We start from the raw sequence: 18,431 nt of genomic DNA, 5'->3' as shown, positions 1-18,431 counted from the left end.
GAACACCCTAGAGAGGAAGAACACCCTAGAGAGTAAGAACACCCTAGAGAGGAAGAACACCCTAGAGAGGAAGAACACCCTAGAGAGTAAGAACACCCTAGAGAGGAAGAACACCCTAGAGAGGAAGAACACCCTAGAGAGGAAGAACACCCTAGAGAGGAAGAACACCCTAGAGAGGAAGAACACCCTAGAGAGGAAGAACACCCTAACACCCTAGAGAGGAAGAACACCCTAGAGAGGAAGAACACCCTAGAGAGGAAGAACACCCTAGAGTTGAAGGACACCCTAGAGTTGAAGAACACCCTAGAGAGGAAGAACACCTAGAGAGGAAGAACACCTAGAGAGGAAGAACACCCTATAAAGGAAGAACACCCTAGAGAGGAAGAACACCCTATAAAGGAAGAACACCCTAGAGAGGAAGAACACCCTAGAGAGGAAGAACACCTAGAGAGTAAGAACACCCTAGAGAGGAAGAACATCATAGAGAGTAAGAACACCCTAGAGAGGAAGAACACCCTATAAAGGAAGAACACCCTAGAGAGGAAGAACACCCTAGAGAGGAAGAACACCCTAGAGAGGAAGAACACCCTAGAGAGTAAGAACACCCTAGAGAGGAAGAACACCCTAGAGAGGAAGAACACCCTAGAGTTGAAGAACACCCTAGAGAGGAAGAACACCCTAACACCCTAGAGTTGAAGAACACCCTAGAGAGGAAGAACACCCTTGAGAGGAAGAACACCCTAGAGAGTAAGAACACCCTAGAGAGGAAGAACACCCTAGAGAGGAAGAACACCCTAGAGAGGAAGAACACCCTAGAGAGGAAGAACACCCTAGAGAGGAAGAACACCCTAACACCCTAGAGTTGAAGAACACCCTAGAGAGTAAGAACACCCTAGAGAGGAAGAACACCCTAGAGAGGAAGAACACCCTAACACCCTAGAGAGGAAGAACACCCTAGAGAGGAAGAACACCCTAGAGAGGAAGAACACCCTAGAGAGGAAGAACACCCTAGAGAGGAAGAACACCCTAGAGAGGAAGAACACCCTAGAGAGGAAGAACACCCTAGAGAGGAAGAACACCCTAGAGAGGAAGAACACCCTAGAGAGGAAGAACACCCTAGAAAGGAAGAACACCCTAGAGAGTAAGAACACCCTAGAGAGTAAGAACACCCTAACACCCTAGAGAGTAAGAACACCCTAGAGAGTAAGAACACCCTAACACCCTAGAAAGGAAGAACACCCTAGAGAGGAAGAACACCCTAGAGAGGAAGAACACCCTAGAGAGGAAGAACACCCTAGAGAGGAAGAACACCCTAGAGAGGAAGAACACCCTAGAGAGGAAGAACACCCTAGAGAGGAAGAACACCCTAGAGAGTAAGAACACCCTAGAGAGGAAGAACACCCTAGAGAGGAAGAACACCCTAGAGAGGAAGAACATCCTCAAAGGAAGAACACCTTAGAGAGGAACCAGGCTCAGATGGGAGGCCAGGGGTAGTTGTTTGGTGGTGCATGCTACTATAGTATAGTATAATTACAAATATTTGTAATTTCTATACAACCTATACGCTATTAATAATAAAATATAGCTAACAGTTGTCTTGATGATTCCATTTACGAAACAATGACATTTCAAGGACATCTCATATAGTACCAGGGTTGACCTGTGTGACCTGTTGACGCCCAGGTGAGTGCTCATCCCTGTTGTTTAGAGAACCTACTAATGGATACCTGTATGTCAGCCAACCCCTCCATGAGGACTTCACCATAGAGATCCTATAACCGGGGATCGAATTGAGGGGGTATGTGGGGGCAGACCCGTCGCCAGACCTCAGTCTTAAGGGGGGCATATGAAATGTAATGAAATGAAAATTCCCTCAAGTGGGGGGGGCACAAGCATTTTTGGGGGCGGGCCCGGCCCCCTATGGCCCGCTCATAGCGACGGGTGTGTGTGGGGGTAAGCCCTACCCTTGGTTTGAAGTCTAAAAGCATCGTCATAGATCGCTTCATATAATCAGGAAGCATTTTTCCCCCTTCAATATCTTAAGCTAACAAGAGGTATGCTTTTTGCCCTTTTCTTTAACAAGTCGTCAAGTTAATTCAACATCCAAAGCAGTCTGATTACACCTGACTTGAGATTTGTATTTTATTTTAATTCTATCTTGGTCATAGACCTAAGACTCCCAGGATTCCAATGACCAATTAACAGCTGCTTTTACAAAAGATAACTCCCCAGGGGTGCCTGCCCAAGGAACCCCCCCCTATCCCCTCCTCCCCGAAATAAGCATGCCACTTTTTAACTTTTAATAATTCAACCTCTGCCCATAACTCTGTCCTATGTAATTCAGTGTTTCCCAATCCTGTTCCTGGGGACCCAAAGGGTGTACATTTTTGTTTTTGCCCTAGCAGTACAGACCTGATTCCACTAATCAAAGGATTGTTGATGAGTTGATTAGTTGAGTTGATGAGTTGATTAGTTGATGAGTTGATTAGTTGATGAGATGATTAGTTGAATCAGATGTGTTAGTCCTAGGGCAATAACTAAAATGTGGACCCTTTGGGTTCCCAGGACCAGGATTGGGAACTACTGATGTAACTCTATGGGCTCCACTACTGGCCAGCAGGTACAGATGATAGAGTGTATCAGACTGCTGTCTCTGCCCAGGTATCCACACTAGACCTGGGCTACCAGGTCCACCATATCAACTTTACATCACACTAGACCTGGGCTACCAGGTCCACCATATCAACTTTACATCACACTAGACCTGGGTTACTAGGTCCACCATATAACTTTACATCACACTAGACCTGGGTTACCAGGTCCACCATATCAACTTTACATCACACTAGACCTGGGCTACCAGGTCCACCATATCAACTTTACATCACACTAGACCTGGGTTACCAGGTCCACCATATCAACTTTACATCACACTAGACCTGGGCTACCAGGTCCACCATATCAACTTTACATCACACTAGACCTGGGTTACTAGGTCCACCATATCAACTTTACATCACACTATACCTGGGCTACCAGATCCACCATATCAACTTTACATCACACTAGACCTGGGCTACCAGGTCCACCATATCAACTTTACATCACACTAGACCTGGGTTACCAGGTCCACCATATCAACTTTACATCACACTAGACCTGGGTTACTAGGTCCACCATATCAACTTTACATCACACTAGACCTGGGTTACTAGGTCCACCATATCAACTTTATATCACACTAGACCTGGGTTACCAGGTCCACCATATCAACTTTACATCACACTAGACCTGGGCTACCAGATCCACCATATCAACTTTACATCACACTAGACCTGGGTTACTAGATCCACCATATAAACTTTACATCACACTAGACCTGGGTTACTAGGTCCACCATATCAACTTTACATCACTCTAGACCTGGGCTACCAGATCCACCATATCAACTTTACATCACTCTAGACCTGGGCTACCAGGACCACCATATCAACTTTACATCACACAAGACCTGGGCTACCAGGACCACCATATAAACTTTACATCACACTAGACCTGGGTTACTAGGTCCACCATATCAACTTTACATCACTCTAGACCTGGGCTACCAGATCCACCATATCAACTTTACATCACTCTAGACCTGGGTTACTAGGTCCACCATATCAACTTTACATCACACTAGACCTGGGTACTAGGTCCACCATATCAACTTTACATCACACTAGACCTGAGCTACCAGGTCCACCATATCAACTTTACATCACACTAGACCTGGGCTACCAGGACCACCATATCAACTTTACATCACACTAGACCTGGGTTACCAGGTCCACCATATCAACATTACATCACACTAGACCTGGGCTACCAGGTCCACCATATCAACATTACATCACACTAGACCTGGGTTACCAGGTCCACCATATCAACTTTACATCACACTAGACCTGGGTTACCAGGACCACCATATCAACTTTACATCACACTAGACCTGGGTTACTAGGTCCACCATATCAACTTTACATCACACTAGACCTGGGTTACTAGGTCCACCATATCAACTTTACATCACACTAGACCTGGGTTACCAGGTCCAACATATCAACTTTACATCACACTAGACCAGGGTTACCAGGTCCACCATATCAACTTTACATCACGCTAGACCTGGGTTACCAGATCCACCATATCAACTTTACATCACACTAGACCTGAGCTACCAGATCCACCATATCAACTTTACATCACACTAGACCTGGGTTACCAGATCCACCATATCAACTTTACATCACACTAGACCTGGGTTACCAGATCCACCATATCAACTTTACATCACACTAGACCTGGGTTACCAGGTCCACCATATCAACTTTACATCACTCTAGACCTGGGCTGAACACATTATTTGAACATAGATATGGTGCCTTAATTAGTCATAACTTCTTTAGTTGTTGTGTCCTTTATTTAACTTTCAGTCTCTTGTTCAAGTGAGCCCTGGCTCTTGTAATAGGGAGTCATTTTATTATGACACCATCTGCATATTCTTGACTCGTTGTTCTCTCTGCATGATCCTGCAAACATACCAAGTTAACACAGCAGACCAAGAGTGTATCCATCCATCCATCCATCCAGATTCCTGGACCATGGCTTACGAGCAGTCAGTCCTAATCTCTAACAATGCTACATTCAATCGCCAGTCATATTTCTACATCAACAGTTTCGGGAACATCCCTCACTTCAAATACTATCATGGTGTTCTGTGTCTGGTCTACGCTATGGCGGTCCTGGCTAACTCCATCATGGCTGTTATTTACCTGGAACCTCCACACAACCAAGTACATTGTTAGCGCCAACAACACGAATATTCTAATATCACATAACTCTTTGCATAAATGCAGAATAATTTCTTAACAAAGGGACCAGAGATGCTATTTTAGCAATGGCGCTGGTCCTATGAATCTGTTCACTTTCAAGAGTTTTCTCACCGAACGTGAATATGACGCTGTTCTAACCTCTGTTATCTTCAACTTATGTACGTCGTAGTCTTCAACCTGGCTGTGACAGACCTGTTTGAGAAGCAGTACATCTCCTATGAGGTCTGTCTCAGTAGCATGTGGTTTGTCTATTTCTTCACGACTCTCCAGTCTCTCTCTACAAATATCACACTCAATTCGTGGAAATATATACAAAAACTATTTCAGCATATTTTGTGCATTTTTCTGACATTTTTGTGTGGTTTAATTCATGTGAAAATACACACATTTTTGTACTAATTAACTCGTAGGAAAATACAAACATTTTTGTGCAACTACTTTCATAGGAAAATACATTTTGGAGGGGGGAAAACTTCAGAAAAATATTTTGAAAGTTATTGGAGCAATGCATTTTGGCCAATGGTGTTCTACACTGCCTTTTTTGTGTCCCACATTTATTCATATTTTTAAAAAAAACGTGTTTTGCACACTCTTGGCATTTTCTCAACAAGCTTCACCTGGAATGCTTTTCCAACAGTCTTGAAGGAGATCCCACATATGCTTAGCACTTGTTGGCTGCTTTTCCTTCACTCAGCCGTCCGACTCATCCCAAACCATCTCAATTGGGTTGAGATCGGCGGATTCTTAAGGCCAGGTCATCTGATGCAGTGCTCCATCACTCTCCTTGGTAAAATAACCCTTACACAGCCTGAAGGTGTGTTGGGTCATTGTCCTGTTGAAAAACAAATGATAGTCCCACTAAGCCCAAACCAGATAGGATGGCGTATCGCTGAAGAATGCTGTGGTAGCCATGCTGGTCAAGTGTGCCTTGAATTCTAAATAAATCACAGACAATGTCACCAGCCAAACACCCCCACACCATAACACCTCCTCCTCCATGCTTTACGGTGGGAACTACACAAGCGGAGATCATCTGTTCACCCACATCGCGTCTCACAAAGCCACGGTGATTGGAACCAAAAATCTCCAATTTGGACTCCAGACCAACGGACAAATTTACATCGGTCTAATGTCCTTTGCTCGTGTTTCTTGGCCAAAGCAACTCTCTTCTTCTTATTGGTGTCCTTAAGTAGTGGTTTCTTTGCAGCAATTCGACCATGAAGGCCTGATTCACACAGTCCCCTCTGAACAGTTGATGTTGAGATGTGTCTGTGCCTTGAACTCTGTGAAGCATTTATTTGGGCTACAATTTCTGAGGCTGGTAACTCTAATGAACTTATCCTCTGCAGCAGAGGTAACTCTGGGTCTTCCATTCCTGTGGTGGTCCTCATGAGAGCCAGTTTCATCATAGCGCTTGATGGTTTTTAAGAAACTATAAAAGTTCTTGAAATGTTCCATATTGACTGACATTCATGTCTTAAAGTAATGATGGACTGTTGTTTCTCTTTGCTTATTTGAGCTGTTCTTGCCATAATATGGACTTGGTCTTTTACCAAATAGGGCTATCTTCTGTATACCACCCCTACCTTGTCACAACACAACTGATTGGCTCAAATGCACTAAGAAGGAAAGAAATTCCACAACTTAACTTTTAAGAAGGCACAACTGTTAATTGAAATGCATTCCAGGTGACTACCTCATGAAGCCGGTTGAGAGAATGCCAAGAGTGTGCAAAGCTATCATCAAGGCAAAAGTTGGCTATATAAAATATATTTTGATTTCTTTAACACTTTTTTGGTTATTACATGATTCCATACAGTGGGGAAAAAAAGTATTTAGTCAGCCACCAATTGTGCAAGTTCTCCCACTTAAAAATATGAGAGAGGCCTGTAATTTTCATCATAGGTACACGTCAACTATTACAGACAAATTGAGAAGAAAAAAATCCAGAAAATCACATTGTAGGATTTTTAATGAATTCATTTGCAAATTATGCTGGAGCAGTTTTGCCTTGAAGAATGGCCAAATATCGTAGTGGCTAGATGTGCCAAGCTTATAGAGACATACCCCAAGAGACTTGCAGCTGTAAATGCTGCAAAAAGGTGGCTCTACAAAGTATTGACTTTGTGGGGTTGAATAGTTATACATGCTCAAGTTTTCATTTTTTTGGTCTTATTTCTTGTTTGTTTCACAATAAAAAAAGATTTTGCATCTTCAAAGTGGTTGGCATGTGGTGTAAATCAAATGATACAAACCCCCAAAAAATCATTTTTAATTCCAGGTTGTAAGGCAACAAAATAGGAAAAATGCCAAGTGGGTGAATACTTTCGCAAGCCATTGTACTTAGTCTATTGTAACAAGGCATATGCCAGCATTGTAGGCCTACTGCCGCTGCCCCGAGGCCTACTAGGCTTTCATGGCAACGGCCGTTAGAGCTCACTTTGCCACGTATGAGCCCTGGTTAGAGTCCCTGTTGCGGCTTTCACTTTCTTCCACTACATTGGTGGCAGCGTTGGGATCACGTCCAGCTCACGTCTAGTTATGTGATCAAGTGGTGGGAAGCGTTCCGTTTTTCAACATTGTGTTGGGTGTAATTACATTGATATATCTAGTGAACAATGGATAAGCAACAATGGGAATGATGGATAGAAGTAGTCACTAAAGGTGTGATCAAGCCTTACATCAAAGTTGCCTGAAGCTGAATGGAAAGTGATATACCCTTACCAATTATTCATAAGGAAATCCTCTGTGACTGTCTAATATACTAATGTTTGTTTTTTTTACTAATGTTTTTTGCAACGTTCTCATGAAACGTTTCTAGAACATTCCAATCTTATGTTCTGAGAACATGGCAACCATGTTCTAGGTAAGTTCTATTTGACATTAAGGGATTGGTCTCTTGGAAACATTCCTTGCACATCACAGGAACATTCTTATGAAAATGTTAATTAATGACCTAATGAGACTCTTAACGGAACGTTCTTTAAAGTTGTGGGAACTGTTTGTTGTTAGCTGGATTTGGCCTGTTGCTTACACAATAGTTGCTCTCTCTCTCTCTCTCTCTCTCTCTCTCTCTCTCTCTCTCTCTCTCTCTCTCTCTCTCTCTCTCTCTCTCTCTCTCTCTCTCTCTCTCTCTCTCTCTCTCTCTCTCTCTCTCTCTCTCTCACTCTGTCTCTCACTCTGTCTCTCCCTCTCTCATCTTCGGAGAGAGTTTCTAAGCAGTGTGGACAAGCAGGTCTTCATTAGTTATCTCATTAGACTGTCTGTGTACTCAGTAGGAGACTCATGTGTTGACAGATAGAGGATGATTACTAGACCTCTATCTATGATACTACAGATATATAGAGGTCTAGTAATCATCCTCTATGATACTGCAGATAGATAGAGGTCTAGTAATCATCCTCTATGATACTACAGAGATAGAGGTCTAGTAATCATCCTCTATGATACTACAGAGATAGAGGTCTAGTAATCATCCTCTATGATACTACAGAGATAGAGGTCTAGTAATCAACCTCTATGATACTACAGAGATAGAGGTCTAGTAATCATCCTCTATGATACTACAGAGATAGAGGTCTAGTAATCAACCTCTATGATACTACAGAGATAGAGGTCTAGTAATCATCCTCTATGATACTACAGAGATAGAGGTCTAGTAATCATCCTCTATGATACTACAGAGATAGAGGTCTAGTAATCATCCTCTATGATACTACAGATAGATAGAGGTCTAGTAATCATCCTCTATGATACTACAGAGAAAGAGGTCTAGTAATCATCCTCTATGATACTACAGAGAAAGAGGTCTAGTAATCATCCTCTATGATACTACTGATAGATAGAGGTCTAGTAATCATCCTCTATGATACTACTGATAGAGAGAGGTCTAGTAATCATCCTCTATGATACTACTAATAGAGAGAGGTCTAGTAATCATCCTCTATGATACTACTAATAGAGAGAGGTCTAGTAATCATCCTCTATGATACTAAAAATAGAGAGAGGTCTAGTAATCATCCTCTATGATACTACTGATAGATATAGGTCTAGTAATCAACCTCTATGATACTACTTATAGATAGAGGTCTAGTAATCATCCTCTATGATACTACTAATAGAGAGAGGTCTAGTAATCATCCTCTATGATACTACTAATAGAGAGAGGTCTAGTAATCATCCTCTATGATACTACTAATAGAGAGAGGTCTAGAAATCAACCTCTATGATACTACTAATAGAGAGAGGTCTAGTAATCATCCTCTATGATACTACAGAGATAGAGGTCTAGTAATCATCCTCTATGATACTACAGAGATAGAGGTCTAGTAATCATCCTCTATGATACTACTGATAGATAGAGGTCTAGTAATCATCCTCTATGATACTACTAATAGATAGAGGTCTAGTAATCATCCTCTATGATACTACAGATAGATAGAGGTCTAGTAATCATCCTCTATGATACTACTTATAGATATAGGTCTAGTAATCATCCTCTATGATACTAGTGATAGATAGAGGTCTAGTAACCATCCTCTATGATACTACAGAGATAGAGGTCTAGTAATCATCCTCTATGATACTACAGAGATAGAGGTCTAGTAATCATCCTCTATGATACTACAGAGATAGAGGTCTAGTAATCATCCTCTATGATACTACAGAGATAGAGGTCTAGTAATCATCCTCTATGATACTACAGAGATAGAGGTCTAGTAATCATCCTCTATGATACTACAGATAGATAGAGGTCTAGTAATCATCCTCTATGATACTACAGAGAAAGAGGTCTAGTAATCATCCGCTATGATACTACAGAGAAAGAGGTCTAGTAATCATCCTCTATGATACTACTGATAGATAGAGGTCTAGTAATCATCCTCTATGATACTACTGATAGATAGAGGTCTAGTAATCATCCTCTATGATACTACTAATAGAGAGAGGTCTAGTAATCATCCTCTATGATACTACTAATAGAGAGAGGTCTAGTAATCATCCTCTATGATACTACTAATAGAGAGAGGTCTAGTAATCATCCTCTATGATACTACAGAGACAGAGGTCTAGTAATCATCCTCTATGATACTACAGATATAGAGGTCTAGTAATCATCCTCTATGATACTACAGAGAAAGAGTTCTAGTAATCATCCTCTATGATACTACAGATAGATAGAGGTCTAGTAATCATCCTCTATGATACTACAGATAGATAGAGGTCTAGTAATCATCCTCTATGATACTACAGAGAAAGAGGTCTAGTAATCATCCTCTATGATACTACAGAGAAATAGGTCTAGTAATCATCCTCTATGATACTACTGATAGATAGAGGTCTAGTAATCATCCTCTATGATACTACTAATAGAGAGAGGTCTAGTAATCATCCTCTATGATGCTACTAATAGAGAGAGGTCTAGAAATCAACCTCTATGATACTACTAATAGAGAGAGGTCTAGTAATCATCCTCTATGATACTACAGAGAAAGAGGTCTAGTAATACTCCTCTATGATACTACAGATAGATAGAGGTCTAGTAATCATCCTCTATGATACTACTGATAGATAGAGGTCTAGTAATCATCCTCTTTGATACTACAGAGATAGAGGTCTAGTAATCATCCTCTATGATACTACTGATAGATATAGGTCTAGTAATCATCCTCTATGATACTACTAATAGAGAGAGGTCTAGTAATCATCCTCTATGATACTACTGATCGATAGAGGTCTAGTAATCATCCTCTACAGATAGATAGAGATCTAGTAATCATCCTCTATGATACTACAGATACAGTACATAGTGTTCTTGTAGTCATCCTTAACGAATAACCACAACCGAATAACCCAATCTAGGCCTGATCTTTTCTCCAAAATAAGACAGTTAGCAGACGCTTTTATCCAAAGCGACTTATAGTACAGTAAGTGCATACATTTTTTTGTATGTGTATGTGACACCTGCAGGGATTGAACCCACAATCTAGGCATTGCTAGTAGCCTGGGTGTGAAGGCTTTTGCTCCTGCTCTGCTCTAACACACCTCATTCAGCTAATCAAGGTCCAACAGCTAACTAGTATCTAAATAGTAGAATCTGGTGTGTTAGATTAGTGTTGGAGCGAAAGTCTGCACACCCGGCAGCAGACCATGTCTGGTAGCAGCTAGCATTGACCTGAGCGGACATTCATTAGCTCAATTCGTTAGCTCAACTGGATAAGAGTGTCTGCTAAATTATTTAAATTACTACATTTACTAAAACATAAAAAATTATCTGAATGGTCATCTCTCTCCTACCCTTTCTCTCTCTTTCTCTCTTTCTCTCTCCTCCCTCCTCTCTCTGCTCAGCCTGTGTGGCTGGTAATTCCAGAAGGGTGTTGAGGTGTGTCCTATGACAACCACACAACAACAACAGCAAGGGTAATAATCTCTGACATGTCTACTTCACTCAATCTAGGCATGTCATACACAAGTACGGTGGCCAACAGGGGACATCCTACTACAGATTCACCATGGGGGCTGCAGGTATAATAGTGGAGGTGGTCTCAGAGCCAGCACCACACGTTGGTCTTCAGTCCAACAGACATCACTAGACTACTGAAGAGAGACAGTTGGATCCAGTCTGTGGTAAGACCAGGTAAGACTTAGTTTACACAGTATGTAGTTTTACCGTGTTAGACTATACAGTGTGTGGGTTCACCAGGTAAGAGTTGATCTAATGGAGGGAACGTGAAACCAATATCACCTTTTACAGTGCTATTCCTTGGATCATTCATTAGATTTTTGAACTGTATCTGAAGTAAAAGTCAAATGTATTCTATTTTATACACTTTCTTGTCATTTTCCCACCAGTTAAAATAATTGTATTCTTAAAAAAAAGATGTATAGAATTACATTAAAAAAAGGCAATTTAACTTGTTGGATAATTGCCGTTGTACTGATGCTGCTGTACACATCATTGCAATGTCTCAACAGGTGAATAAAAAAACAGTAATGTATTTATTTCCACAGATTATTTACGAGCCAGGAGGAACCACTGATAACACCACCAGTCAGGATGAGTTCCCTGACTTCTGACCCTAACCAGACAGAGAACATCGACACCATTATCCGACCCCCTTACTTCTTCATCAGTGGTTTCATAGACATCCCCCACATTAAGTACTATTACGTCTTCCTCTGCTTCGTATACATCGTCTCTCTGGTTAGTCCATAACTCTGCTCCAGGCTGTTGCTAACTAGCTGTGGTCCAGGCTGTTGCTAACTAGCTGTGGTCCAGGCTGTTGCTAACTAGCTGTGGTCCAGGCTGTTGCTAACTAGCTCTGGTCCAGGCTGTTACTAACTCTGGTCCTCTGTAGCTCAATTGGTAGAGCATGGCGCTTGTAACGCCAGGGTAGTGGGTTCGATCCCCAGGACCACCCATACGTAAAAATGTATGCACACATGACTGTATGTCGCTTTGGATAAAAGCGTCTGCTAAATGGCATATTATTATTATTAAACTAGCTGTGGTCCAGGCTGTTGCTAACTAGCTGTGGTCCAGGCTGTTGCTAACTAGCTCTGGTCTAGGGCGTTACGTAAGGCCAGCATCAGCTAGTTGGTCCACCTGATAAGCTAGAAAAGGTTTCACTTTCCTATCGAAAGCACACATGTATATATTTTTAGAGCTTAAGAAAACCTGATATGCTGTAGTGTCATTTCAGCTGGGGGCCTATAGCGCCACCCGTAGTCAACGTCTAAATGCATTTACCTGTATTTCCATTTTAGGTCATGGTTTCTCCTGTGTGTGTGTGTGTGTGTGTGTATTGGGTCTAGGTGGGCAACACCTTCGTCATGATGGTTATCTACGTGGACAGCAGTCTCCACAGGTAATCAGTCCTCTTTTATCTCAGTGGTAATAATACAGCATAATACTACCTTTATTGGACATTCTATCTTTTTTCAGTCCCAGTACCCAACCAGATGAATGACAACACACACAACACAGGCTCGAGCAGCACAGGGGCTCTGGCTGCTAGTTCACTCATTTTAGATTCCCCCCCATCAGCTTGGGATTTGAACTGTATCCCTGGTTACCGGCCTGCCTCTCAATAAGGCTTCTGAATGAAAACCACCAGTAGGTCCAGCTGGCTGGTCTATAGTTGATTCTGAATGAAAACCACTAGTAGGTCCAGCTGGCTGCTCTATATTTTATTCTGAATGAAAACCACTAGTAGATCCAGCTGGCTGGTTTATAGTTGATTCTAAATGAAAACCACTAGTAGGTCCAGCTGGCTGGTCTATAGTTGATTCTAAATGAAAACCACTAGTAGGTCCAGCTGACACATTACAGATGACAGTGTACAGATATTTAGGATCTGCACATTTTGTCTACCTCTTCACTGATTGATTGTATTTACCTTCTCTGTAATTGTCTATGTCCTGTGTCTATTGCACAAATAACATTTCCCCATGGAGATAATCAAGTCACGATCTTACCTTACAGCCCCAAGTACATTGCTGTGTTCAACCTGGCCTTCGCAGACGTGTGTGAGAGCACAGCCCTGGTCCCCAAGCTCCTGGATACGTTCCTGTTCAGCAGACAGCTCATCTCCTACAACCAGTGCCTCACTAGCCTCTTCTTCATCTTCCTCTTCCTCAGCATGCAGTCCTTTAACCTCACCATCCTCTCCTACGACAGACTGGTGGCCATCTGCTGCCCGCTCAGGTCTCAGATAATACATCAAATCAAATAATTCAATTAAAATACAATTTCAAAAGGCCTACATAATTGCCCCTTGTGGGATAAATAATGTATTTTGAATCAAATTGACTGCTTTCACTGACAATTCAACCTCATATATGAATACACTGCATCTAAAATCCTTATTAACAGCTTCTTTCCACTGTCCATATAGGTACCACATGATGGTGACTCACAGGTCCATGCTCCAGCTGACAGGTGCTGCCTGGGCCCTTGCTGTGTTCATGGTGTTGCTGGCTGTGTGCCTCATCACCCGACTCTCCTTCTGTAGGTAGGTGGCTGAGAAGGTGAAAGGTTACCGGGCTGGGTGCTGGAGAAAAATAAATGATCATTTGATCACTGTAACATATGGACACTGAAGATGTATTGTATTGTAGGTCTCTGGTGATCAACAGCTACTTCTGTGACCACGGTCCCCTGTTCCGTCTGGCGGCCCCCTGTTCTGATGTGGTCCCTAACATAGTGATGTCTTATCTCAACCCCTGTATAGTCCTCTATCTCCCCATGGTATTCATCGTATCATCCTACATCTGTATCACACATGCCCTGTTCACCATCACACAGCCCCAGGACAGGTGAGAAGTAATACTGATCAGAGTCAGATAGTTAGCGAGATATTTTGTTTATATAACTAAATATATAGCTCTGATACTGATTGTTGTGCTGTCTCAGAAATACACTACATGACCAAAAGTATGTGGACACCTGCTCGTCAAACATCTCATTCCAAAATCATGGGCATTAAAATTGAGTTGGTCCCCCCTTAGCTGATACAACAGCCTCCACTCTTCTGGGAAGGCTTTCCACTAGATGTTGGAACATTGCTACAGGGACTTGCTTCCATTCAGCCACAAGGACATTAGTGAGGTCGAGCCCTGATGTTGGGCGATTAGGCCGGGCTCGCAGTCTGCATTCCAATTCATCCCAAAGGTGTTCGATGGGGTTGAGGTCAGGGCTCTATGCAGGCTAGTCAAGGTCTTCCATCTCGACAAACCATTTCTGTATGGACCTCGCTTTGCGCACTGCAGTGGAGGCTGCTGAGGGGAGGATGGCTCATAATAATGGCTGGAACGGAGCAAATGGAATGGCATTAAACACATGGAAACCATGTGTTAGATGTATTTGATACCATTACCCCTTTTCCGCTCCAGCCAATACCAAGAGCCAGTCCTCCCCAATTAAGGCGCCACCAACCTCCTGTGGTGCACTGTGGCATTGTCATGCTGAAACAGGAAAGTGCCTTCTCCAAACTGTTGCCACAAAGTTGGAAGCACAGAATCGTCTAGAATGTATGCTGTAGCTAAGATTTCCCTTCATTGGAACTAAGGGGCCTAGCCCGTACCATGAAAAACAGCCCAAGACCATTATTCCTCCTCCACCAAACTTTACAGTTGGCACTATGCATCTGCCAAACCCAGATTTGTCAGTCGGACTGCAAGATGGTGAAGCGTGATTCATCACTCCAGAGAACGCGTTTCCCCTGCTCCAGAGTCCAATGGCGGCTAGCTTTATACCACTCCAGCCGACGCTTGGCATTGTGCATGGTGATCTTCGGCTTGTGTGTGGTTGCTCGGCCATGGAAACCCATTTCATGAAGATCCCGACGAACAGTTCTTGTGCTGACGTTGCTTCCAGAGACAATTTGGAACTCGGTAGTGAATGTTGCAACCGAGGACAGACAATTTTTATGCGCTTAAGCACTCGGCTGTCCCGTTCTGTGAGCTTGTGTGGCCTACCACTTTCTTGCTGAGCCGTTGTTGCTCCTAAACGTTTCCACTTCACAATAACAGCACTTACAGTTGACAAGGGCAGCTCTAGCAGGGCAGAAATTTGACGAACTGACTTGTTGGACAGGTGGCATCCTATGACAGTACCACATTGAAAGTCACTGATCTCTTCAGTAAGGCCATTCTACTGCCAATGTTTGTCTATGGAGATTGCATGGCGGTGTGCTCGATTTTATACACCTGTCAGCAACAGGTGTGGCTGAAATAGCTGAATCCACTAATTTGAAGGGGTGTCCACATACCTTTGTATATATTGTATGTTGTTAGAGTGATGGACTTCTCTCTCCCTCTCTCTCCTTCTCTCTCCCTCCTTCTCTCTCCTTCGCTCTCTCTCCTTCTCTCTCCCTCCTTCTCTCTCCATCTCTTTTTTTCCCTCAGAATCAGAGCCGTGAAGACGTGCACCTCACACCTGATACTCGTAGCCATATTCTACCTGCCTATTAATTTCACCTTCCTCCTTCACCCAATCATACCAACCAACGCCCGGATCATCAACCTCTCCCTGACCTCGGTGCTGCCACCCATGCTCAACCCAATCATATATGTTCTGAAGACAGAGGAGTTTAAGGAATCGGCCAAGAAGCTGCTTAGTACAAGAGGAGCCCAGAGAGCTGTGGCGCCGGTCCAATCAACATGAAGTGTTCAACTTTATTTATATATCTATTTGACTTGTTTTTTATTGATATTCTGTGTAAGATAGTGTATCTGCCAATGTGAATAATTGTTGCTTCACTTAAATGAGAAATATTTTTTTTCATCCAAATGAAATATTGTCTTTAAAGCCATACAGAAAATGTCATCATAAAAAGTCTGGATAAAACCCTAATAAAAATCGAATTTATTTATAAAGCCCCTTTTACATCTCAGTTGTCACAAAGTGCTTAGCAAGCAGAAATAGAAGCAGTAGAACCAGAAGAACACCCTAGAGTTGAAGAACACCCTAGAGAGGAAGAACACCCTAGAGAGGAAGAACACCCTAGAGAGGAAGAACACCCTAGAGGAAGAACACCCTAGAGAGGAAGAACACCCTAGAGAGGAAGAACACCCTAGAGTTGAAGAACACCCTAGAGAGGAAGAACACCCTAGAGTTGAAGAACACCCTAGAGAGGAAAAACACCCTATAGAGGAACCAGGCTCAGATGGGAGGCCAGGGGTAGTTGTTTGGTGGTGCATGCTACTATAGTATAGTATAATTACAAATATTTGTAATTTCTATACAACCTATACGCTATTAATAATAAAATATAGCTAACAGTTGTCTTGATGATTCCATTTTCGAAACAATGACATTTCAAGGACATCTCATATAGTACCAGGGTTGACCTGTGTGACCTGTTGACGCCCAGGTGAGTGCTCATCCCTGTTGTCTAGAGAACCTACTAATGGATACCTGTATGTCAGCCAACCCCTCCATGAGGACTTCACCATAGAGATCCTATAACCGGGGATCGAATTGAGGGGGTATGTGGGGGCAGACCCGTCGCCACACCTCAGTCTTAAGGGGGGCATATGAAATGTAATGAAATGAAAATTCCCTCAAGTGGGGGGGGCACAAGCATTTTTTTGGGGCGGGCCCATAGCGACGGGTGTGTGTGGGGGTAAGCCCTACCCTTGGTTTGAAGTCTAAAAGCATCGTCATAGATCGCTTCATATAATCAGGATGCATTTTTCCCCCTTCAATATCTTAAGCAAACAAGAGGTATGCTTTTTGCCCTTTTCTTTAACAAGTCGTCAAGTTAATTATAATAATAATAATAATAATATAATAATAATATGCCATTTAGCAGACACTTATCCAAAGCGACTTACAGTCATGTGTGCATACATTTTTACGTATGGGTGGTCCCGGGGATCGAACCCACTACCCTGGCGTTACAAGCGCCATGCTCTACCAATTGAGCTACAGAGGACATCCAAAGCAATCTGATTACACCTGACTTGAGATTTGTATTTTATTTTAATTCTATCTTGGTCATAGACCTAAGCCTCCCAGGATTCCAATGACCAATTAACAGCTGCTTTTACAAAAGATAACTCCCCAGGGGTGCCTGCCCACGGACCCCCCCATCCCCTCCTCCCCGAAAATAGCATGCCCCTTCTTAACTTTTAACAATTCAACCTCTGCCCATAACTCTGTCCTATGTAATTCAGTGTTTCCCAATCCTGTTCCTAGGGACCCAAAGGGTGTACATTTTTGTTTTTGCCCTAGCACTTACACACCTGATTCCACTAATCAAAGGATTGTTGATGAGATGATTAGTTGATTAGTTGATGAGTTGATTAGTTGATGAAATGATTAGTTGAATCAGATGTGTTAGTGCTAGGGCAATAACTAAAATGTGGACCCTTTGGGTTCCCAGGACCAGAATTGGGAACTACTGATGTAACTCTATGGGCTCCATTACTGGCCAGCAGGTACAGATGATATAGTGTATCAGACTGCTGTCTCTGCCCAGGTATCCACACTAGACCTGGGCTACTAGGTCCACCATATCAACTTTACATCACACTAGACCTGGGTTACCAGGTCCACCATATCAACTTTACATCACACTAGACCTGGGTTACCAGGTCCACCATATCAACTTTACATCACACTAGACCTGGGCTACCAGGTCCACCATATCAACTTTACATCACACTAGACCTGGGCTACCAGGTCGACCATATCAACTTTACATCACACTAGACCTGGGTTACCAGGTCCACCATATCAACTTTACATCACACTAGACCTGGGTTACTAGGTCCACCATATCAACTTTACATCACACTAGACCTGGGCTACCAGGTCCACCATATCAACTTTACATCACACTAGACCTGGGTTACTAGGTCCACCATATCAACTTTACATCACACTAGACCTGGGTTACTAGGTCCATCATATCAACTTTACATCACACTAGACCTGGGTTACCAGGTCCACCATATCAACTTTACATCACACTAGACCTGGGTTACTAGGTCCACCATATCAACTTTACATCACACTAGACCTGGGTTACTAGGTCCACCATATCA

General features: G+C 42.7%; 1 protein-coding gene across 1 annotated transcript; it reads left to right on the top strand.

Moving 5' to 3' along the window:
* The first annotated feature begins 11,365 nt into the window (after positions 1 to 11,365).
* Positions 11,366 to 16,174, top strand: LOC121541278 (olfactory receptor 1500-like). The gene is made up of 7 exons (XM_045207991.1): positions 11,366 to 11,514; positions 11,889 to 12,081; positions 12,693 to 12,745; positions 13,363 to 13,584; positions 13,775 to 13,891; positions 13,998 to 14,195; positions 15,786 to 16,174. Exons 2-7 carry the CDS (start codon positions 11,935 to 11,937, stop codon positions 16,042 to 16,044), a joined length of 996 nt encoding a protein of 331 aa, XP_045063926.1. The 5' UTR covers positions 11,366 to 11,514; positions 11,889 to 11,934; the 3' UTR covers positions 16,045 to 16,174.
* Positions 16,175 to 18,431: the final 2,257 nt, after the last annotated feature.

This window comes from Coregonus clupeaformis, chromosome 27, assembly GCF_020615455.1.
Source record: "Coregonus clupeaformis isolate EN_2021a chromosome 27, ASM2061545v1, whole genome shotgun sequence".
Taxonomy (NCBI): domain Eukaryota; kingdom Metazoa; phylum Chordata; class Actinopteri; order Salmoniformes; family Salmonidae; genus Coregonus; species Coregonus clupeaformis.
Note: the sequence above shows the minus strand (reverse complement) of the source record. Positions and strands in the feature narration are given on the sequence as shown.

Excerpts from the sequence above, each read along its gene's own strand:
- LOC121541278 (XM_045207991.1), top strand. The coding sequence starts at position 11,935 with ATGAGTTCCCTGACTTCTGACCCTAACCAGACAGAGAACATCGACACC. Across the intron at positions 12,082-12,692 it reads TCGTATACATCGTCTCTCTG|GTGGGCAACACCTTCGTCAT; the intron begins GTTAGTCCATAA and ends TATTGGGTCTAG. Across the intron at positions 14,196-15,785 it reads ATCACACAGCCCCAGGACAG|AATCAGAGCCGTGAAGACGT; the intron begins GTGAGAAGTAAT and ends TTTTTCCCTCAG.